At 35.7% G+C, this 25,125-nt stretch overlaps 1 protein-coding gene across 2 annotated transcripts in view; it reads right to left on the bottom strand.

The window, feature by feature from the left end:
- FAM151B (family with sequence similarity 151 member B) overlaps window positions 1-23,622 on the bottom strand; it is a 33,376-nt gene extending 9,754 nt beyond the window's left edge. Inside the window, exons 1-5 of one of the 2 annotated variants that reach the window (XM_019728208.2) lie at window positions 23,422-23,620; window positions 18,027-18,152; window positions 12,014-12,179; window positions 4,727-4,944; window positions 2,523-2,658 (exon numbers count right to left, since the gene is read on the bottom strand). In XM_019728208.2, coding sequence (XP_019583767.1) covers window positions 2,523-2,658; window positions 4,727-4,944; window positions 12,014-12,179; window positions 18,027-18,152; window positions 23,422-23,446 — 671 coding nt within the window. In that variant the 5' untranslated portion in view covers window positions 23,447-23,620. Of the gene's footprint in view, window positions 1-2,522; window positions 2,659-3,398; window positions 3,557-4,726; window positions 4,945-12,013; window positions 12,180-18,026; window positions 18,153-23,421 lie in introns of those variants that run through there. The other variant, XM_074328790.1, reaches the window with a different exon arrangement.
- Window positions 23,623-25,125: the final 1,503 nt, after the last annotated feature.

Here is a 25,125-nt window from a genome sequence, read left to right on the forward strand (position 1 = left end):
ATGAGGTCAATCTCCTAAGAGAAGTGGAGCACCAACACAAAAGGCATTTATCCCACAGGGCCCGACACTGTGGGGTCATCAAATCAGCCCAGAACTACTTTATGTTTTCCCAGTTACGTGAGAGGGAAATACTTATTTAAGCTATTATTAATTTAGGTTTCTGTTTATAACAGCCAAATAGTATCCTCAAAAAAACACATTAACTTATACAAATACCCATATATTAAGCCATTAATTAAAACCTTAATAAAGTCTACAAAGTAGAAATAATATAGACATTATCTGATTACAATGCAGTAAGCTTAGAAAACTATTAACAAAGCCAAAATAAAAAAAGTAATTCTACCACCTAGATCCCTGAAAAAATTTCTCTTAAAACAACTTTTGAGACAAAGGAAAAAAGCCACAACTGGAGAATATTTAAAACTAACAGTAATGAAAACCTACACATAAGTACAATGAGATACAGCTAAAGCTGTGGTCAGAGAAAACAAGTATAGACTTAAATATTTATACTAATAAAAATAAACATATTAATAAAAATAAAAACGTAAACAAATAAGTATCTAACTCAAGAAATGAGAAGAAACTATATAAAGCATAAATTTTAAAAGATAAAAGGCAGAAATTATTAAATCATAAACCAAAAAATAAATCCAAGATCTGGTTCTTAAAAAAAAAGGATATGTCACTATCTAGTTTAATCAAGAAACAAGGGGAGGTGGGGGGGGGGGGGTAGCCGAATGGCTCAGTTGGTTAGAGCAGGAGCTCTGAACAACAAGGCTGCCGGTTCAATTCCCCCATGGGATGGTGGGCTGTGCACCCTGCAGCTAAAGATTGAAAATGGTGACTGGACTTAGAACCGAGCCACGCCCTCCACAACTAGATTGAAGGACAATGACTTGGAGCTGATGGGCCCTGGAGAAACACACTGTGCCCCAATATTCTCCAATAAAAAATTTTTTGAAAAGAAACAAGGGGGGAAAGATCAAATTAAAAAATTAGGACATTATTTTAAAAACACAGAAGAAACTAAAAGAGTAAGAAACTATTTTAAATATCTGTGTATAAATAAACTTTAAAACTTGTATGAGGTCAACAATTTTCTAGGAAAATGCATAAAATTGGCTCCCATTGAAAGAGACCATTTACCATATAAGAAACAGGAAAGGTTATATGAGTTAAGCTTTCCCCAAAGTATAAGATTAGAGGGCTTCATAGTTGAATTTACCAAAACTCAGGTATAGGCCATTTCAATGTTATTTTTAACATCTCAGAACACATAAAAAGAAGGAAAGGTCTCTAGTGTTTTTTTTTAATGAAATGTACATGACATTGATATCTAAAACTGAGAAAGAAAAAAAACCTATAGATTAAATTTATTTTCAAATGCAGAAATCCTAACTAAAATATGCAGCAGCATATTAAAAAGAATAATAATTCATGATCAAGTGGGGTTTATTCTGGAAATATGAGGATGGGTCAATATTACGAAATATTAACATTTTATTAATAGATATAGGGAGAAAAATATGGTCATTTTCATAAAAACTTAAAAAGTACTTAATAAAAATTCAGTATCCACAGAAATATGGGTATTTCTTTAATGTATGTGTCTGTTTCCCTTACTCACTACAATATAGTGAATTATCAAACTGGGTCTTTCTCTGGATAATTTGTGAAAATTCTCTATTTGTTAGAATTCTTTACACCTGTCTGACATATGTATTGAGGATAGCTTTATCAGAATCTTTCCTTTTCTATATATTCAAATGTATCAAACTTTCCTTTCATAGTTTCTAGGTTTTGTGCCTTCCTAAGAAAGGTCTTCTCCATTCTGTACCTATATAAAACTCCTCTCGTTTTTTCTTTATGCATTTCATGTTTGAAGTTCAAGTCTTTAATTCATCTGGAATGTATTTTGGAGAAAGGACTAAGGAAAGGTGCTAGCTTGGTTTTTTCTACACTGTTGGCCTGTTGTCTCAATACGAGTTATTGGACTTTTGCTCTAATGACTTAAAATGCCAGCTTTTTCCTATACTAAATTCCCATGAATAGATTTGGGTTTATTTCTGGACTTTCCCTGCTATCCTATTAACTACTCTATTAAAAAGATAGCATCAAAACTGTTTCAATACTGTACCTCTGTACTATATTTTAATATTTAATAGGTGGCCCAACTAATTTTTATTACATATTAAAACAAAATGTTTATACGGAAAAGACTTCTGAAATTATGATAGAATTCAGAGGAAAACAGTTTTATCCACTTACAACTTTTTGTGAATGTGGGACATAATGAAAATAGTGACAAACATTTACTGGCCATCTACTATATGCAAAAACTACTGTGAGGAATAGACGTTAAGATAAGGTTCCAGGAGCTCCATTCTAGTGTGCTTACAGAATCCGTATTCATTCTTTCTCCTACATCTTGACGTATTCAGTAGTCATCCTCCTCTGTCTGTCTCTCACACACTCACATGCACATGCACACACTATATTGTTAAACTTATACATACCTGTTTGAATTCCTTAACAGCCAAAGTAACTGAGAACAAGACTGCCTGACTAATGCTGCTCTGACAGGAAATGTTACAGGCTGATTTAGTTCACTACATATATATTCCATCTCTTTTACCATTGTCCAACTGTAACCTGAAATGAAAAGAAATAAAATTTAACTTTTCTAATTGGAATCGTAAAAGTCAATTAAATTAAAAACTAAATTACCCATGAATAGGTCAATTCATGGGTAATTTATAAAAATCTGCATTTGGATTTAGGGTGAATTAAAATACTACTTAATGCAAGAAAATGTTTTGAGTGGAAAATGTAGGTAAAAAATTAAATCTAAAATCAATTTACTAATCTCTCAAGTGAAAAACACACCAAATTTTGACCCTATATTTACTTTAAAGAGTCTAAGGCTCTTCGGTACATCTGCAGCGTTAACATTCTCTATCAACTTAGATTTTGCATTTGTGATAAGTAAGTTTCCAAGAGAAAGATGGCTGCTAGGTGTTTACTAGCTGTTTAAGTAATAATTAACTTCAATTTGGGAGGGATTAGTCCAAATTTCTTATACATTTTACCTAAAATAGAAATGATAAAATTGACTTTTATATATGTGTTTTAAATCATGTTAAGACATTGTGGAAAACACACCTGCATGTTTATAAACAACTTCAGAAAAGAACTTATATTTTTTAAATAACCCTAAACTCTATCAAAAGCAGGTTGTAAAAAGGATTGGTCAGTAAAGGTGCATTTTATAGAAATATGTTAGTTTAGCAGCCAAATTTCTCATGAAAGAAGGGAAATGTCTGCTTTCCTTTAAAATCTGGAAAATTCTATCTTTGTAATTAGAAAAAGGGACTGCTATCAGAAGCTATACTTACGTTGCTATAAACTTATAAACCCTTTTCTAAAATCCGTGGCATAAGAAGTAAGGGAAGATAAAGCGCATGTTGGCCATGACAAGAGGCCAGTGGGGGAAGAGCAGCCTGGAAACATTCAACACCGTGACTCAGATGTGGTCTCATTCGGGTCAAGCCTGGGGATAAAGTCAGGGTGAAACTGTGACTGAAAGGATTTTAGAATCAGTCAGGAAGTTAATCAGTCAGGAACTAAATTGTTTCTGGTTTACCTTCTTTAAATTATATGCTATATTCTTTAATGAAACTAATAAAAATTAAAATGATAAGAAAATTAAAATAGAATTAAGTTAAAGCATATTATTTTTTCTCTCAATCATATCAATTGTTGATCCAGGGGGTTATAACTTAAACGTCACTACTCACTAGATAGCAGTTATTCTAATCTCACGTTAGACTTAAAAGCTTTAAATCTAAAAATGATAATAGCAAATTACATTTAGATGTAACAGCAAATTACTACTAAAAGCAATACTAGCAAGTAACACAATCAAGGCCCTGACACAGGATGAAGACTGACATCTCCATACCTTCTTAGTTCATTAGTTTTATCACAAGAACAGGTGTCCCAAGAGCATCTGATTGCTTACTGGCTGTTTACCTGGAAATCACTACCTAGGGATGTATGAAGAAATAGAAAGATGAATCTAATAGTGTAATAAGCTTCAGCCAGGAAAAAGCAACAGAATATCAGTCCGTCTGTAGGAATACATTAAAGAAAGAAGGGATCCAGCCTGGAGGAGCATCCCAGGGTCACCCACTCCCCTGTCCAGCAGAAGAGAGCATGAGGGCACCAAGGTTCCAGCAGCCGACATTTGAAGCCCCTTCCATCGTCTCGGGAGCACAACTTGTGCTTTTCAGCCACACTCCCCTACTTCTGGCCTCACATCACATGAAAAGCTTTTATTACTACTTCTTTATCTTTCATCTGACATAGAGGATTTGCTCCAAGGTAAAAAAAAAAAAAGGGCTACAGAATGTTTTACAAGTTCAAAGAGTCCAATATAGGATTTGTTTAAACCATGTAAAGAGGCAGTTTTCATTATTCTAGACCTGCAAATAAATATTTCCTATAGAAGCCTGGTGACTGCACATCACCAATAAATGTCGTGTGCATCTGAAATCACAAAAAGAAGAGTCAGACACATATCTTCAGGGCCAGGCCTTTCTCTCCAGCAGGCTCTTAGTTTTTGTGGAATGTGTTTTTTGTTTTCTATTCAAGGTATTTACTTTTATATTTGGAGTATATTTAATTTGAACCAGAAGAAATACATTTTTTAAATTATTACCTTCATTGACTTTCTCAGGATGCCATCCTGTTGTCCAACCAAGGGAAAATGTCACATCTGGAAAGAAAGATGTCACAGTGTCTACAAAAGGTTTTGCATCCACTACTCTGCTATTTCCATTTGGACCAGGAAGAATATCAGCATTAATCCACACAGGACGATTCAGATGCCTCTTCACATTTTCCAAGAGCAGCATGGATGGTGCTACAGCTGCCAGACTAAAAACAGAGTTTGTTGTCAAATTAAAGGACAAAGAAGTTCTTTTAGACTTTTAATGTTCTCAAATTAATAATAAAAGTATAATACAATAATGCCTGAATTAAATAAAATCAAAGCTCCCATTGCACCAGAGGGGAAAGTTAACATATGCCATCTCTCAATATGGTGGTTTGTACTTCTTATTCATGAAGGTATTTTAAAGGTTCTATAAACATGTGAACAATGTCACTTGTGGACAGATAGAGGTTTCAAAATTCTGTATTAGGATCACTCAGTATAAAAACAATTTAAGGAAAGACACAAATATTCACTCATCAGAGAATATACAAGTATAAATAAGATTTAAAAATGAGATACTTATAACCTGCAAATTCACATTTTTTAAAATAACCAAAGTATACTCAGGCACCATGTCTATCATACTCATGACACTGGAGAAAACGAGCCTCTTTCCCTTTGTGTATTCTTGTTTGAGTCTGGATGCATAAACACATTTCTAAAAATGATTGCAAAGTGTAGAATTATAACATTTCCTTAAAGCTTTTATAAACTTCATTTTTTCCCCTTTTATTGTAAATTCCTCTTCTGGAAACTAGAAACAACTACATTTTAGTTCCTTTTAAATAAAAAAGCAGCTTCATTTCTTTTCACTTTCCAACATCTAACTGACACCTACAGATTATGAAACAATAAGGTTTTAATCACCCCACATAACTTGTACCTGTAAAACCTGTATTCTCAAACTTTACTGGAAAACCACGCTACTGAATAATTCTGAACCTTTAAGGCCTACGCGCATTTTAAGAAAATTAGCTTTTAGTGAATACTGTGATGGAGGCTGAGAATCTGGGAGAGAGATGTTGGAGGTTAAAACATTCAGCACCTGCTTCTCACACTTTCACGTTTCTTCCTAAGGGACTGGAATCCTGCCTATGCTTTGACCGCTGTTCATTCCTTTTGGGCCCTCTACTTTCAGAAGAGACACTCATCATTTCTTGGGTTATGTTTATTAGTGAGCAAGGATACTGCAATTAAAACAAGAGGAACCCAGCCTCTAGACTTTCATTTCTGCTCCCATATCAGAAGCTTCTTTTTTCTCTCTTCTGACCCTAAAATGGAGATCCTAGATTTTAGTGCATTAATAAAGTCTAACGCTGGACCTTGCAAACTCTGATGGAGATGCTGTCATTTCTCCGTCTCACATGCTTTCTGCCTTGAAGGGTATCAATACCATGTTAAAACCACAATTCTGTGACTCCAACGTTTGCATGCCTGCACATCCTAGAGCAGCAGCCAAATCCCTGGGGAGTTCTGTTCCTCATGCATGAAGAAGGGGAAAACCCTGAAACTAATCCATGCATGTCTGTCGCTGACCTCTCTTTTACCAAAAAAGACTGATTTATTAAGAAATATGGTGTCTGTAGAGGATGGGCTAAACACTAATATCCAGTTTACATTCCATAGGGAACATTTTAGGCTTTCTCAATTTACTAAGCTGACATAGGGCTATTTAACATTTTTTCTCCATCTGATAATATCTAGTCTCAAACAGATTTTCTCCCCAAACTTGAAATTCCACCATTATATAAGTGTCTACTATATGCAAAGCACGGTACAGTTAAACATAAGAAGCTATGCCACATAACACAATGAAGCAAGAATTTAATACACATTTCACATGTATTTTAAATGTCACTAATATAGACTTTAGACTACTAATACAAAAAGTAATGATACTTTCCCTTAATAGAAACTTAAATAAGAAAAACAAAATCTATATTAAGAAAAGCATAGAACCTTTCTAAGGAAAATAAAAGGTTTGTTGTTGTAGTTCTTATTTTTCTAGAACTTGACAAAATAATTCTAAAAGAGTGTGGAAGAAAAGCCACGTTTGAAAAAAATAAAAAAGGACTGAGGACAAACTTTGCCAAACAGCAAAATATAAAATATACTACAAGGAATAACACACCATGCTACTGGCCTGGAAAACTCAATACTATAAATATTGCAAAACGATACATCCCTACCTATTAATCCATAAATTCCATGTATTTCTTTTTTTATTAAATTTATTGGAGTAACATTGGTTAGTAAAATTATATAGGTTTCAAGTGTACATTTCTATAATATATCACCATACATTTGATTTGCTTTACCCCTCTTCTACCACTCCCCCCCCACTGCTTACCCTCTGGTAATCACTAAACTGTTGCCTGTGTCTATGAGTTTTTGTTTCTTTGTTTATTTGTCTTGCTCCTTGGTTGCTGTCAGTTTTATATCCCACATGAGTGAAGTCATATGGTTCTTGACTTTTTCTGCCTGACTTATTTCACTTAGCATAATAATCTCAAAATCCATCCACGTGGCTGCAAATGGCAGTCTTTCATCTTTTCTTATGGCTGAGTAGTATTCCATTGTGTATATATACCACATCTTCTTTATCTAATCATCTGTCAAAGGACACTGTGGTTGTTTCCACATCTTGGCCACCGTGAATAATGCCACAATAAACACTGGAGTACATATGTCTTTACAGATAAATGTTTGCAAATTATTTGGGGTAGATACCCAGAAGAGGGACTGCTGAATCATATGTTAATTCTATTCTTAATTTGTTGAGGAACCTCCATATTGTTTTCCATAGTGGCTGTACCAACTTACATTGCCACCAACCGTGTATAAGGGTTCCTTTTTCTCCACAGACTCTCCAACACTTGTTATTACTTATCTGAATGACAGTCATTCTAACATGTATGAGGTGATCATCTCATTGTGGTTTTGATTTGCATTTCCCTAAGAGCTAGTGAAGTTGAACATTTTTTTCATATAACTGTTGGCCATTTGTATATCTTCTTGGGAGAAGTATCTCTTCAGGTCCTCTGCCCATTTTTTGAATTGGATTGTGTGGTTTTTTGTTGTTGAGTTGTATGAGTTCTTTATATATTTTGGATATTAGCCCCTAATCAAAGATGTTGTTTGCAAATATCTTCTCCTATTTGGTCGGCTGCCTCTTTGTTTTGTTGATGGTTTCTTTTGCTGTGCAGAAGCCTTTTAGTTTGGTATACGAGGTAAGACAATTAAGTTTGCAAACTCATCCTAGAAAAAGTGCTACATACCTCATTGCTGAATATCACTATGGTCACCTTCGAAGTATTCCCCTTGGGAAGCTATGCACCCACCAGAGCCTAGTCCACCCTTTAAAGCAATTTTGGCTCTTTTTCTGGAGTGGCCATCAGAGCTGTCGTCGTATTACCCTTGATGTCCTGAACGTCATCAAAATGTCTTCCTTTCAATATTTCCTTTATCTTTGGGTAAACAAAGAAGTCACTGGGGGCCAGATCAGGTGAGTAGGGAGGGTGCAACAATACAGTTATTTGTTTACTGGCTAAAAACTCCCTCACAGACAGTGCCGTGTGAGCTGGTGCATCATCGTGATGCAAGAGCCATGAATTGTTGGTGAAAAGTTCAGGTCGGCTAAGTTTTTCACGCAGCCTTTTCAGCACTTCCAAATAGTAAACTTGGTTAACTGTCCAGTTGGTACAAATTTATAATGAATAATCCCTCTGATACCAAAAAAGGTTAACAACATTGTTGGAAAAAGTTTGCAAACTTAATTGTCAGATCCAGTAGTCCCAGTCATTTACTTTAACTTTTACTTCCCTTGCCTTAGGGGTCAAATTCATAAAATCCTCTTTGAACCCAAGGTCCATAAGTTCAGTACCAATGCTTTCTTCTATGCAACTTCTTGTTTCAGGTCTTATGTTTAGGTTTTTTGGTGTGTTTTTTTTTTTATCTATTTTGAGTTAATTTTGGTACATGGTGACAGACAGCAGTGTAGTTTCATTCTTTTGCACATCACTTTCCAATTTTCCCAGCACCATTTACTTAAGAGGTTTCTTTTCTCCATTGTATGTTTTTGGCTCCTTTGTCAAAAATTATCTACCCATATATACGTGGGTTTATTTCTGTGTTTTCAATTATTCCATGGGTCTGTGCATTAGTCTGTTTTTCTACCAATACCATGCTGTTTTGATTATTGTCACTTTGTAGTACAACTTAAACAAGGAGTGTGATACTTCCAGCTTATTCTTTTTTTCTTAGCATTATTTTGGCTATTCAGGGTCTTTTGTGATTTCATACAAATCTGATGATTTTTTGTTCTATTTCTTGAAAAAAATGCCATTGGGATTTTGATGGGGATTGCATTTTATCTGTATATTGCTTTGGTAATATGGCCATTTTAACTATATTGATTCTTCCATCTATGAACACGAATATCTTTCCACTCTGTGTCTTTGTCAATTTCTTTTAAAAATGTGTTACAGCTTATTCCTAGGTATTTTATTCTTTTTGTTGCAATTGCAAAAGGAATTGTTTTTTTCATTTCTTTGTCTGAAATTTCATTGTTAGTACATAGGAATCAATGGATTTTTGACTTGTACATTGATTTTGTAGCCAGCAACTTTACTGCATTCATTTACTGTTTCTAACAGTGTTTTGGTAAAATCTTCAGGGTTTTCTGTATAAAGAATCATGTCATCTGTAAAAAGTGACAATTTAAGTTCTTCATGCCTAATTTGGATTCCTTTTATTTCTTTTTCTTGCCTGACTGCTATGGCAATGACTTCCAATACTATGTTGAGTAACAGTGGTGACAGGGAGCAACCCTGTCTTATTCCTGATTTTAGAGTAAAAGCTTTCAGTTTTTCACCATTAAGTATGATATTAGCTGATCGTTTGTCATTTATGGCCTTTATTAGGTTGAAGTACTTTCCTTCTATACCCATTTTATTAAGTGTTTTAATCATAAATGGATGTTGCATCTTGTCAAATGCTTTTTTTGTATCTGTTAATATCATCACGTGATTTCTATCTTTTATTTTGTTTATGTTGTGTATCACACTGATCTATTTGCATATGTTGAACCATCCTTGTGCTCCTGGAGTGAACTTGGTCACAACGTATAATTTTTTTAATGTATTGTTGTATTCAATTTGCTAGTATTTTGTTTAGAATTTTTGTTATCTGTATTCCTCAGAGATACTGGTCTGTAGTTTTCTTTTTTTTTGTATTATTCTTACCAGGTTTTGGTATCAGGGTAATGTTGGCCTCATAAAATTAGTTAGGAAGTATTGCCTCTTCTTCAATTTTTTGGAAGAGTTTGAGGAGAACAGATATTAAATCGTCTTTGAATGTTTGGTAAAATTCTCTAGTGAAACCATCTGGTCTGGGATTTTTGCTTTTGGCAAGGTTTTGGATGATTGTTTCAATTGCCTTATTGTTGATAGGTCTATTTAGATTTTCCAAATTCCATGTATTTTTAATTAAAAATACCAGTGGATAACATTCTCAATTCTTACACATATTTGTATTAAGTTTCCCATAAAGAACTGCTAAAAGGTTTGTCAATTTGATCATTTGAAGAGAGAAGACCTGATCAGAATATTATCTAAAATTTCTCTTTGCTTAGTACTTTTTTAAATCCCTAGGAAAAAATATCAATTTAATTTTTATAAAGTAGGCTTTTTTCCCCCCTCAAGACTTACTTGTAAGTCAAAATTCTGAGTTTCACATCCTATTTTCCTATTAAATCTCATTTAGAAATTGGGGGTGACAAAATAATCATACTTAAAATTGCAATAAACTATTTAAAATTATATCCTAAGAGAAAATAATTTTTTGCCAAAACAGGAGTTTGCTAAAACTCCACATAGAATTTAAAAATCATCATATAGGACTTAGTTATTATTTGTTTACTAAACAAAATATCTTAAGAGGTATAATACAAGAACAAGTAAAACCTGACTAACAGATTCAGCTATGCTTACACAGGTAAGTGCAGAGTTCTGGTTCAGAGTATGAACTCTCTAATCAGACTGGCAGCTCTGTTCAAATATGTTATGACCAAAGCCTACAAATCTTTTTTACGTGGCTCAGCCCTTTTAGGTAGCTGTCAGTGTTTAGGAATGAACGAGCTGATTTGACTGGTGAGGAGCCAAAGAATGTATCACAGGGAAAGATTCAAATTACAATAGTAAGCATACAAAAAGCTAAGCACATGAAAAGACAAGGAGATCTAAACTTTGAGTCAAGCATTAAAGATCAAATGCTTTGTTTCATGGTACCGAGAAGTGGTTCCAGGAAACCAGGGATCTAGTCCTAGCTCAGATGTCAAGTTCAGCTGTTGTCCTTGGGTAAATCACTTAATCTCTCTGGGACTAAATTTCTTTGTCAATAAAATGGAATTGGACCATTCACCACTCTAAAAGCTTTTCCATTTTAAGTAGCTCTTTCATTCCCCAACAATATAATGAAGTTTAGCGGTATATTTAGCCCCACAACAAATGATTAGAAACATTTTAATAACGCTACAAGAAAGGTTTCCAAATCTTTATTAATTCTTGAGATAATTCAATATGAAAATATTGTTCAGAGATGGGGTAGGTTTAACACAAATCCTAGACGTTCATAGAAGTTGCCTTCAGGGACTTATGGTTAAGGTTTTGTGGTGTCACAACATATTCCTAGGTTTACCTATAATTTTTATACTGCCAAAATACCATAAAAGTAAAATCCCCTATGCTAACCACTAGGAGAGAAATGATACTTAAACTTGCTCTTCATCATCAATGCCTCCCAAATACTATTTTTAGGTAACATTTCAGGTATAGAAAATTCTAAATGATTCCGTGTACACAAATATAACAACATAAATCAAGTAGGATATGCGTTAACCACCCCAACATGTTCTCAACTCTCTCTCTCCTGAACTACTTTTAATGAAAGTAGCACTTTAAATTTACTCTTCTGTTATCACAATAGTCACATATAATAAATTATTTTATAAACTTAATTTAATTTTAGCCTCAGATGATCCCCAAGAAATAATTCAAGCAAACAACTCACTCGTTCTTAGGTCCATTCCTGAAACATATTAGCGCACAATTCCATTTTCAATTCAGATAAAAGTACAAAGTTAGTTAGTTAAGCATAGATATATGAGGCTATTAATTTCTTTCCCCAAAGTTATTCGGTAACAACCAAAGATTGAACATATTTGACCAATACCTCTTGAAATCCAGCTTGATGCCTTTATTGCTTTTCATGACTTCAGTCAGCCATTCCTGTAGAGTATTATCACTGTGTGTTTCAGGAGGATGGGCCATGATTGGTTGGCCATGTTCTGACCCATCACTTGGAAGAAGGACATCAGCCTCTATCATGTGAGCAGTACCTGTCCAAATAAAAGAAGTTAATGCTAACAAAACAGGGACTGCAGGAGATGCCATGCCAGTATCCTTGTGATAAAGATGAAAGGAAGGACAGAAAACTAACACTTAGTGAGTAAGTACTAAGTGCCAGGTACTGTGCTAGGTCTTTATATGTTGTCATTTTTTCCAGATGAGCACACAGGTGGTGAGGAGTTAAATATCTTTCCCTAGATCACACAGCTCTTAAGCTATTGTCATATTGTTTACTTTCTTCCCAGTACATAGTAAAGTGAGTAAACAAAGGGAGGCTTAATAACTACTTGCTTAAGTTTCTGAGAATAAAAATAGTCCTTTTTTCCTTCTCACTCCTCAAATTAGCAACTACAGCTATTTATTGCTTAAGTTTGAAATCCAATGTTACAGATTCCGTTCTGTGACTTAAAACTTTACTATTTAAAAGTACACATCCCTGGACAAGCCAATAAGCCTCACCGGTCACTTGAGTGTGAACGTGTTTAGGAGGCCATGGTAGGCCTACTCCAAAGACGATTGGCAACAAGTCCTCCCATACAGACATATTTTTCTTCTCATGACTTTCTTCTCCCCTTGAGTCTGGGCTGGTCTTGTGACTTGCTTGACCCAAAGAAGATAATGGAAACAAAACTGTCAGTAATAGGTCTAGCCCTTAAAAGGCCTAGCAGCTTCTGCTTTCATCCTCTAGTAAGCCAGCCACTAAGCAAAGAAGTTCAGGCAAGATTACTGAGGACAGTAACATGAGTGTCCCCAGCCTACACCACATAGAACAGAAAAGAACAACCGATCAGCTAAACTCACAAAATCATGAGAAATAATATATCTGTTATTTTAAGACACAAAGTTTGGGGGTAGTTTATCACATGGTTTATCACAAACAGAAATAGTTATCTAGAAGTAGAGCACTGCCATAAAAACCTGCAACATGTAACACTGGCTTTAGGATCTGGCGGATTCTAGAAAGGCAGGGGTGCACTGTTAAGGAAGCTGTAAGAGCAATGAGGAAATTTTCATTGGAAGCTTGAGAACAGACCACCTGTTTTATACAGTGGTGAAACTTTTGGCAACATTTGCCACTTGTAACAACTGGTGAAAGAGAGGGTACCTAATGAATTTGTGGATTTGGCAAAGGAGGTTTCCCTGCAGAATGCTGCACGTGCCAACTGGCTTCTTTTAGCTGCCTACGATAAAGAATGGGAAGAGAGAGCTGAGTTAAATAATTAACTAGTTAGATTTTAAGCAGGATATAGAATAGTTCTAATTTAGGACTTGCATTGAGTTAGAAAATAAAACCTATCCTCTCCAGCTGGTAAAAGAATCTCAAAGTAAGAGACAGCTTAACTCCAAAAGTTAAATCCAGGATGCTGCCAGCTGCCAGCTGGCCTCAGGGTCAAGATCAAATCAAGGGTGCAACTACTAGACCATTTGTTAAGACCTCAGAAAGATGGTGCCTCATGTACCCATACATCTACACAAAAAAACTTCTAGAATCTGAAGGGTGCTACCCCACAGTACCCTAACTAGCAGACCAAAGTAGAGAAACGCTTACCTCCAAGAGTTTTGGGGGTGAGGTTTTTGATTAAAGGAACAGTTTATAATTTGACATACAGAAACCCTAATACACTTTTAATGGAGCTGTATGCACATAAACCCAAAGAGACAGAGGTAGTTCAAAATGAAAAGAGGTCTGTGGGCTTTTAAATTTCTACAGGTGGGAAACAAGCTGAAAAAGACCACTCAGCTGCAAATATGGGCCATTACCCAATAAGCAAATGGACCATTTTCCAAAAAATGAAGAGATGATCAATATCATTAGGCTTTAGGGAAATGAAAATCCAAACAATGAAATACCAATTCACACACGTTAGGATGGCTATACTGAAAAGACAGACAGTGAGTGTTAACAAGGAAGTGGAGAATTCCAAACCCTCATTCCTCCTGCTAGTAGGAATGTAGAAAGATACAGCTGCTTTAGAAAAGTCTGGCCGTTCCTCAAAAAATTAAACATAAGAGTTACCATGTGACCTTGCAATTCCGCTCCTAGACACATAATACAAGGGAAGTGAAAGCATGTGTACTCACAAAATCTGTATACAATTGTTTATAGCAGCATTATTTATAGTAAACAAAAAATGGAAACAAACCAAAATGGGTAATAAAAACATAGTGTAACCATACAATCAATATTATTCAGCCTCCAAAATGAATGAAGTACTGATATACAGAGGGTGCCCAAAAAAAAAAAAAAAAATATATATATATATATATATATATATATATATATATATATACACACATATATATAAAGTTTAAGAAAAGGAAACTGTATTAAAATTGTAATACTCAATATATACCCATAACAAAAGATGAATACAAGTCTCATTTGACTTCTGCAATTACAAGAGCTGCTCAAAGTGGTTACCATCAGTGTCCAGACACTTCTAATTACGGCAAACTACTGCTTGAGCAACATTGACCAAAGTGTCCACTTGTATACATTTTTTTGACACTCCCGCTACGTTATAACATAGATGGATCCTGAAAACATGCTAAGTGAAAGAAGACAGTCACAAAAGGCCACATATGAGGAAAAGTACAAGGAATACCCTTGAGTTTTGATTCTGGGGTCAGAAAGTCTTTGGGGAAGTGGGAATTCAGCTGATACCCAAGGACGTGTAAGAGATTAGCCAGGCAAAGTGTGGGGAGAGAACATTCCAGGAAAGCATATTTATGATGGCCCGAGGAGGAAAAGGACTTAGCCATATGAGAAACTATAAGGACAGAATAACTGGAATGTCAGAACCCTGTGACAGGTGAAGCTGGAGAAATAAGCCAGTCTATGCAGGGCTTTACAGGTTTGAGGTGGTTTGAAGACTCCAATGAATACCGTGTTTCGCTGAAAATAAGACCTAAGCAGAAAACAAGCCCTAGCATGATTTTTCAGGATGACATCCCCTGAACATAAGCCCAAATGCGTCTTTTGGAACAAAAACTAATATAAGACCCGGTCTTATTTTTGGGAAACATGGTAGCACCCATTCTCCACATGGGTTCTGAGAAATAAAATAGCCACGCTGGCAGATGGGGCTCACAGTATTACCTTCATCAGCTACACAGCTAGGTCAGAGGATGCAGCTTGGTTGAGAGCTAAATGAGCATGCCAAAACCTAGGGAAGCAAAGTTCCGGCTTATACAAATACCCACTGTCCAGGTGGAAGAAGAGAGAGGAGCGTACTCCTTTGCCCAGTACCTTTCATACATCAGCTCCACCCAGTCAAAAGCACAAACCTAAACACTCTCTTTACCTCTGTGAAAAGAAAATAATCAGTGAGGCAAGAGGCCAAAGCATTTAGGGAAAACTCTTTCCTGGAAGCCAGAGTGGTGGAACTAAATGAGTTCCCATCTATAGTTATATTAAGGATTTTAAAAGGAATAACATTAAAGGGTTTTGGGCAAAAAAAAAGGCCTGATGTATGTTTAAAAACACCACTTTGGAGGCTGGGTGGAAAATGAACCGGACAGGAGCAAAAGTAGAAGCAGGGAAAATGATCTGCCAAATTAGGGTTGAGTCGTGTATCTACTAGATGCTTCTGGCCACAAGCTAACAGAAATTCAGATTCAAGCTAATAAAGGAACTTATCATCTTATATAACTGGGAGTCAAGAGGTAGGGTGGGCTCCAGGTGTGGTATAATCAGCAGCTCAGTGATATTATCAAGGTCTTTATGTCTCTATTTTCCACTGCCCTTATTTTGTGTTCATCTTATGGCTGATCATTCTATTATGATTGTAAGATGGCTACCGATGTCATGGGGGCTACATCCTTTCATATTCACATGTTTAGTTTAAGATAGACCTCTTCTTCAGTAATTATAGGTTTCAGTATTATACTTTCCTTGGGTCTGACTGAGCCAGGTTAGATCACCTGCCTAACATGGAAACATGAATCATCAAGGGAATTCCAAGTACTGATTAATTCTAACCCATCCTTAGAATAGAAAAGAGGGCAGCTTCCACGCGGTTGTATGGGGCAGAGATGGATACCTTAATAAAACTGAGTCCTCTCCAGAAGAAAGGGGATGGGGTAAGCAGCTAATAGTGTCTTGTTATATCTCTCTTTCCTAGGCTAGATCATATTTAGGTTCTTTTGGCTATAATGAGATAAAGTACAGAATGAGATATGAAAGCCAACCACACAATTTTATACTCCCTTTGCTCTGTACAAATGAAATTCTAAGCAATATCCAGGTGTTGTCCAAACAGCTTCTAGCGCTCTGCCAAAGATGAACTGTTCACATGGTTGAAGAAGCTTGTGTGGCTTCCTTTTTTCCATTTTTTAAATTGATATATAATCTATATACTATAAAATTCACCCTTGTAAAGTTTACCATTTAATGGTCTTTAGAGTATTCAGAAGGTTGTGCAACGATTATCACTATCTAATTCCAGAAAAGTTTCCTTATGCCCAAAAGAAAAACCCTGTACTCATTAGCATTCATTCCCTATTCCCTACTCCCGCCAGCTCCTGGCAAGTATGGATCAACTTCTTCCTGAAGCATTGCTTTTGCCAAAATTCATTTATTAAATAATCACTGTGCAGTGATTATGTGCCAGGTACTGTTTTAGGTATCAGGGATTCGATATTAAACTAGACAAAGTTCCCCCCTTTGAGGAAGAAAGAAAAGCAATTTAAAACAGTATCTTTACAATAAAAGAAATGGGAAGGTGAGGGGATTAGAAAGCATAGTCGGTAACCACAAGATTGCCACGGGGAAACGAAAGTCAATTTGGGGAATGTAATCAATAATGTTGTAAAGATTTTGTAGGGTATCTGATGGACACTTGTCTCATTAGGGAGACCACCTCAGGGATGATGTAGATGCCTGATCACAGTACTGTACACCTGAAGCTGAATTTGAACAATAATGAATGTCAACTATAGTACGGCATTAGGAATAAAGATAGTGGAAATGTAATGGCTGTATATGATGTCAGAGGGGTAATGGATGGGGGAGGAGGTTGTCACTGTGTGAGGGATATAAATGATAAATGTCTAACTATTACATTGTTTTGTGCACCTGAAACTAATAAAAAAAAAAAGAAATACATATTCAGATACATTATCCAGATATATAATTGAGTAGGATGCAAAAGAAAAAAACATACATTTTGAAATAAAACATAGGACTTAAAGGAATTTTCCTTGTTGGACCAGATCATTTCAAGCTATGACCCAGCCCTCTGGTGATAGGTTTTCCTTCTCCTCTGCTGAAACAGTCAATAGGGGTACTTCCTAGGAAAAGGCTGAGAAAATGCTATAATGTTCATCTGTTATATAATGAGGGGAGATAAAAATATATGATTCCAGAATGAGTTAATAAACCAAAAGGCTTGGTTTCCAGCCTAGGCCTAAATTCGGCCCACGGCAATTAATCATAAATCAATACACAATGGCTTCATCCAGCCACTCAACAAATGTTTACTGAGCCGCTCCTTAGTACACTGTGAAAGACAGAAAAATATGTAAGACACACAACCCTGATCTTAAAATTTTTTCTCAAACCACTACAATATGTAAGCAAGTGTAATAATATATGAGAGTCTCAAATAAGACATAGAAAAGGCAAATCACTTCTGGAAAATAAGAAGATGCCTCTATTATGCGAATTTGTTCATTTAGTAAACAAAATGAGATCCTTTATAAAAATGTTTATGTCAGCCTGAATTTACACTTAGATCATCTAAGTCTCTGGTACCTGGCAAACATGTTCAGATAGAAAAAAAAAAGTTGAATTCATCTAGTATCCCGTGTAAACACAAGTAACTGTACTGACTTACTTTTCAGTGCCTCCTCCACTTGTGCCTTGTGGTTGGCGGCGTGATACCAGGTGATCTGGGCGCCATCTTCTGTTGTGATCTGGTTATTTCTCAGAAAATATTCCAGTATATTTTCACTCCAAGATCCTAAAATAACAGCATTTATATTAAAAAGAACAGATTGGTTTTTATGGGGTAAATTTTTATTTTTTATAAAAAAGGGCACAGCATATATTGAAATAAAATAATAAAGTAATTAAACTGGGAAAAACACAAGTTCTTAAAAACTGAGAACAAGTATTATGATGTGGCAGGCATTATATATATATATATATATACATATATATAAACACACATATATACACATGTATATACATGTAAGATGTAATTAATAATTAGTAAACATATAGGATAGTATGAACCTCAGAAGCATGAAAAAGAATGCCGGAAAAAACAGACTGGTAAGAAGCAGATATTTTTAAAGCAGGAATTTCACATCCTCTCCAAGCCCCATAAATTAGTAAAATATATGTAAAACTAAAGCTATATTAAAAACTTTAAATTGTGTACAATGTAATCATTTTCTCCACCTGAAGCCCCATTCTATATTTATATTAACAATTTGGAATTTTAAATTACACATTTAAGCATATTTACTTAAATTACACATTTAATTTAGAATCTTAAATTACACATTTAAACATATTTACTTTCAGATTATGAGTCTCAGCAACATTTATGTGAGTGACTAAGTAAACTCCTGAGTTAATATTAACAGATTTATCTAGCACATACAAATATATATAATTCTCCATCTCTATAACATCTATCAACTGCTTTTTGGCAGACCAGATTTTCTCTGACTTAAGCATTAAAATGTGAGGTAACTGAGACTAAAACACTGGAATCTAGGTCTACTCAAAATTCTGCCATGTCCCAGTATAACAATGAGAACAGTGAAAACAGTTAACCATAATCTTACCTCCCTAATTCCTGTGCATTTTTTTAAACATATATAAGTGCCTACCCAGTGGCTGCAAATTGCCTATGCAGGAGATTGTGTCTTCTGTTAATTATTTGCTTACTAACTCTACCTTACAGTTAACAGTTAAAATACTAAAAATGGCCATCATTAACTGGTGGTAAGACTTTGAGAAAAAGTAAAATTTAATTAGAGAATGGAGGGGCGTTAAAGATAACTTCTAACTAACGTGCATGAAACTTAGCAACCACTCTCCATGTTGGGCTACAAAATTAAGAAAGGAGAGAATGAGCTGTAGCACCCACTATCCCCCAAGCAGTCCCCCACCCAAAACACGTGGCCCAATTTAGTATGTGCAATACAGTCACTCTTAAATGAAAATATGTGGCCATCATTTTTTTCAGTATTTAAGTTAAGCATTTTTAGAAGGCACATTAATTACTGGCTACAACAGAAATGTCCAACAATGGGAAAATAATTAAATCATAGTATATGGTCAAGATAAAATATATAACTGATCTGGCTGTTCAGAATGAAGTTTTTGAGATACACCAAAAGACTCACAAAAATGGTAATCATGCATGTTACCAGAAAAAAACTAAATGTTAGCTAATGGTGCATTATGGATGTGTCCACAGCACCTTGTGGACACATCAAAATTTTTATAAGAGCGTCGTACACATTAATAATAAAATACCATACCATGACTCCAGAAATTTTAAATTTTTAAGTAAAAAGTTCTCCTTGACCTGTTAATGAATGAAACTGCTACCTTATACTTAGCCACAACTATATATATATGTATGTATATTTATATAGATACATACATATATATATATATACACACACAGAATTTAAGAAGACTCCAATTATCTAGGATTTAGTATATTATTATTATTTTAAGTAGGCTACAACTCTAAAAATAGGGTTAATAGAAAGGCAAAATTATTTGCAATTTTTTAAAGTAAGACTTTTGGGGGAGCAGTTTTAGGTTTACAGAAAAAACAATCAGCTAAAAGTAGAATTCACATATTTCCCCTCCCATATTTTTTACATCTTTTTGTGGTGATGAAAATGTTCTAAAATTGACTGTGGTGATTGTTACATAACTCTGAATATACTAAAAACCACTGAATTACATGCTTTAAATGAGTGAATTGCATGGTATGCAAATTATCTCAATAAGAAGCAAAAAAGAAAAACGTTTTTTAAGAAGAAAAATATATCTACCCTGTGACCCAGAAATTCCATTTTCATAGGTTTTCATAAATTTATCCATAAACATATATGCTTATATGTGGGACATGACATCTGATACAAGGATATTTATTGCAGTATTGTTTGTAATAGCACAAGAGTGAAAAATAACTTAAATATCCACCAACAGTGAATTCACTAAATAAATTATGGTATATCTATGCAATGGAACATTATGCAGCCATTAAAAAGAGGCAAGTCTATGTGTAATGATATACTCTCAAAGATATGTTACGCGGGGAAAAAAGCAAGGTGAAGACAACATGTATAGGTACCGTAGCAGGAAGAATAATGACCTCCCAAAGATGTCTATGTCCTAATCCCTGCAAACTGTGACTAAGTTAGATTATTTAGCAAGGGGGAATTAAGATTATAGATGGAATTAAGTTTGCTAATCTGCTGACTTTGAGGTGGGGATAGTTGCCTAGATTATCCAGGTGGGCCCAGTGTAATCACAGGATCCTTGTAAGTGAAAGAGGGAGGCAGAAGAGTGAGTCAGTGTCAGAGTGATGCAGTATCAGAAAGACTCAACTAGTCATTGCAGGCTTTGAAACTGGAGGAAGAGATCATGAACCAAGAACTCAAGCAGTCTCTAGAGGATGATAAAGGCAAGAACACGGATATTCTCCTAGAGTCTCCAGAGAAAATGCAGCCATGCCTCCCGACACTTGGATTTTATAGCTCAGTGAGACCCACTTCATACTTCTGACCTCCAGAACTATAATAAATCTGTGTTGTTTGAGCCACTAAAAACTAATGCTTTAATAAACTACTTTGTTTAAAAAAATGGGAGAAAAATAAGAGATATATAGTAGTATATGGTGGCATATATACTATGAGCTTAACTATATTTTCTTAAAAGTCAGAATTGTTAGAAAATATACCAAAAAGTTATTAGTGGTGCCTCTGAGTATTGACAATACATGAATTTTTGCCTACTTCAATATACTCTATAAATATTCTATACTGGGCATGTATTGTTTATAATCAGGAAAAATTTTAATCTGAAAAAGGTTGAAGGATATAAGGTTAATGTATGAAAGTCAATTGCTTTCCTACTTACCAGTAATGAACACATGGAATTTGAAATGAAAAACAATACCATTCACATTAGCACCAAAAAACCCCTGAAACACAGGTATAAATCTAACAAAAGACGAGTATGTACAAGATCTGTATGAGGGAAACTACAAAACTCTGATGAATGAAATCAAAGAACTAAATAAATGGAGAGATATTCCATGTTCATGAATAGAAAGACTCAATATTGTCAAGATGTCAGTTCTTCCCAACTTGATCTATAGATTCAAGCAATCCTAATCAAATGCCACCAAGTTATTTTGTGGATATTGACAAAATGATTTTAACATTTATATGGAGGACAAAAAAACCCAGAAGAGCCAACACAATATTGAAGGAGAACAAAGTAATGACACTATCCAACATCAAGACTTACTATAAAGCTATAGTAATCAAGACAGTGTAGTACTGGTGAAAGAATAGACAGACCAGTGGAACAGAATGAAGAGCCCCGAAACAGACCTCCACAAAGAGAGTCAATTGATCCTTGACAAAGGACCAAAGGTAATACAATGAAGCAAAGACACTCTTTTCAACAAATGGTACTGGGATAACTGGACATCCACATGTAAAAAATGAATCTAGAAACAGACCTTACTCCCTTCACAAAAATTAACTCAAAATGGATCATAGACCTAAATGTAAAATGCAAAATTATAAAACTCCTAGAAGATAACACAGAGAAAACCTAGATAACCTTGGGTGGAGCAACGACTTTTTAGATACATACCAAAGGCAACATTCATGAAAGAAATAATGGATAAGCTGGACTTCATTTAAATGAAAAACTTCTGCTCTGAGGAAGACAATGTCAAGAGTAAAAAAAGCCACAAACTGGGAGAAAATATTTGCAAAAGATACATATGATAAAGGACTGTTATCCAAAATATACAAATAATTTTTAAAGCTCTACAATAAGAAAATCCAATTTAAAAAATGGGTCAAAACCTTAACAAACACCTCACCATGTAAGATAAATAGATGGTAGGCATATGAAAAGGTGTTCCAAATCACATGCCATAAGAAAAATGCAAGTTAAAACAAGGTCCAACTCCACACCTATTAGAATGGTCAAATCCCAGAACACTGACACCACCAAATGCTGGTGAAGATGTGGAGCAAGAGGAAATCTCATTCATTGCTGGTGCAAATGCAAAATGATACAACCACTTTGGAGGATAGTTTGGCAGCTTCTTATAAAACTAAACATACTCTTACCATATGACCCAGCAACTACACTCCTTGATATTTACCCAAAGGAGCTGAAACCTTATGTCCACATAAAAACCTGCACACAGATGTTTATAGCAGCTTCATTCATAATTGCCAAAACCAAGATGTTCTTCAACAGGTGAATGGGTAAACTGTGGTACATCCACAAATGGAATATCATTTGATGCTAAAAAGAACTGAGCTATCAAGCCTTAAAAAGACCTTAAGCACATATTACTATGTAAAAGAAGCCAATCTGAAAAGGCTACGTAATGTATGATTCCGACTATATGACATTCTGGATAAGGGAAAACTATGGAGACAGTAAAATATCACTGATTATCAGGGATGGGTAGGGGTGTGGTAACATACTTTGTATTAGACCATAATCGTGGATACATGTCATTATACATTTGTCTAAACCCATAGAATGTAAACCCAAGAATGAACCCTGTGGTAAACTATGGACTTTGGGGGGTTATCATGTGTCAATGCACGTTCACACTGTAACGCTCTTGGGGGACACTGATAATGGGGACGCTACGCCTGTGTCCAGGTAGGGGACATACGGAGAATCTGTTTCTCCCGATTTCCCTATAAACCTAAAATATCTAAAAAAAAAAAAAAAAAAATCATTTTAAAATGGAGCACAATATTCTTTCAGTTCTTAGCTGCACCAAACGCTTTTCTCTTAATGGCCACAGCAGCCAATCCATTGTGGGCGCGCTAAGAACGCCGACCCCCAGGATGCAAAAAAGGGAGCTGTGCTGCCAGAGGAGTCTCTCAAAACGCCCCCAAACACAAGCGCGAGGCCGGAGAAAGTGCGGGACTTCAAGCCAATCGTGTCGAGCCCAGTCCCAGACCCAAAGCCCGGAGGGCGCTTACCAGGGCCCCCAGGGGTCGCTGCCATGGTGACTGGACGCCCTCAGTCAGCGCAGGCGCTGAGCAGTGGGCCCCCCGCCAGCGACCCGTCACAGGTGGCGTGAAAACCCGACTCAGACCACAGACCGCAGACAGACGAGCGACCTCCAACTGCTGCGTGAGCTGGAGCTTCCCAAGCGGAGGCGGAAAGGGAGGTGGAGCGGCGCGCACGCGCAGAGGCTGTGGCTCGAGTTTCGCCTGCACGCAGACTCCGAGGTTGGGTCCGCCGGCCAAATATCGCGCTAATTGCTCTTTTACAAAGTAGTCAGAAAACAGTAGTTCCCCAAAAAAGCCGGGTCGTGGAAGACTGAGGCAGAACGTGAGAGCCAAGATTGCAAGCAGTTGCTGGGGTGGGGTACGAGTTTCCGAAGTTGGATATATTTTCTCTTCTTAATTTTAGTAACATTCTGAAATGACATGTAATCATTTCTTCATAAAAATGAGTGTTTTCTGCATAAGGATACTGAACTGATAACTTGAACGTTTTCTCTCCCCGTTCTTCTCTTCTTACCGGCGTTGACTCAGAAAACACTCCCAGCAACAGGATTCTCCCACTGCCTTCTTTGCCCTCAACTGCTTCCCGCAGGGAGGCTGGGGCTGGATAAAGGGCGCCAGCCACGTCAGATTTATCAGAATTAGCAACACAGCAGTGGCATTTTCTGGTTCTGTGACTAATACAATTCACTCTGTCAGTTGTAAAATTAGGATAATAATACATCACCTGATACATAACCCAAAGTCTTCTCATCCAGCCCTATTTAGGTTTTAATATATTTAAGTCCTTACATACTTGAGTTGTATTTAAATCTATCTTCAATCAGGCTTCCCTGTTACCTGAATGTTCTCTAGCTTAATCGAAAAGATTCCTTGAGTTTCAGAAAACACTAACTTTTAATGACTTCAGTGGTATTTTCAGAAAGCTCTACTGAGACATACAATTGCTTGATTTGTATTTGATTTGCATTTCCTTAATGATTTAAAAGGTCATACATCTAAAGTGTACAATTTAATATATTCATAGTCAAAATTGTGCAACCAGCACCACAGTCAACTTTAGAACATGTTCATCACCCCAAGACAGTCACTCATTTCCTCCCCAGCCCTATGTAACTAGTAATCTATTTTCTGTTTCTATGGATCTACCTATTCTGCACATTTCATGACTGGCTTCTTTCACGTAGCATAATATTTTCGAGGTTCATCCATATTGTAGTGTGCATCAGTACTTTATTCTTTTTTTATGGCCAAATAAAATTCTATCATTTGAGTATAACACATTTTATTTGCCCATTCATCAGTTGATGGACATTTGTATTGTTTCCACTTTTTGGCTACTAATGAATAATGCTATGAAAATTCATGTACAAGTTCTGTGTGGAAGTATGTGGACGTATTTCTCTTGGATATATACAATTGCTTGATTTGTATTTGATTTGCATTTCCTTAATGACAGGAGTGGAACTGCTGGTTCATATGGTAGCTCTATGTTTCACTTTTTGAGGAACTGCCAGCAATGTATGAGGGTTCCAGTTTCTTCACATCCTCACCAATACTTGTTATTATGTTATTTTTTTCGTTTATTGCAGCTATCCAAGTTGATATGAAGTAGTATCTCACTGTGGTCTTGATTTGCATTTCCCTAGTGATTAATAATGTTGAGCATATTTT

This window comes from Rhinolophus sinicus, linkage group LG03, assembly GCF_036562045.2.
Source record: "Rhinolophus sinicus isolate RSC01 linkage group LG03, ASM3656204v1, whole genome shotgun sequence".
NCBI classification, from domain to species: Eukaryota; Metazoa; Chordata; class Mammalia; order Chiroptera; family Rhinolophidae; genus Rhinolophus; species Rhinolophus sinicus.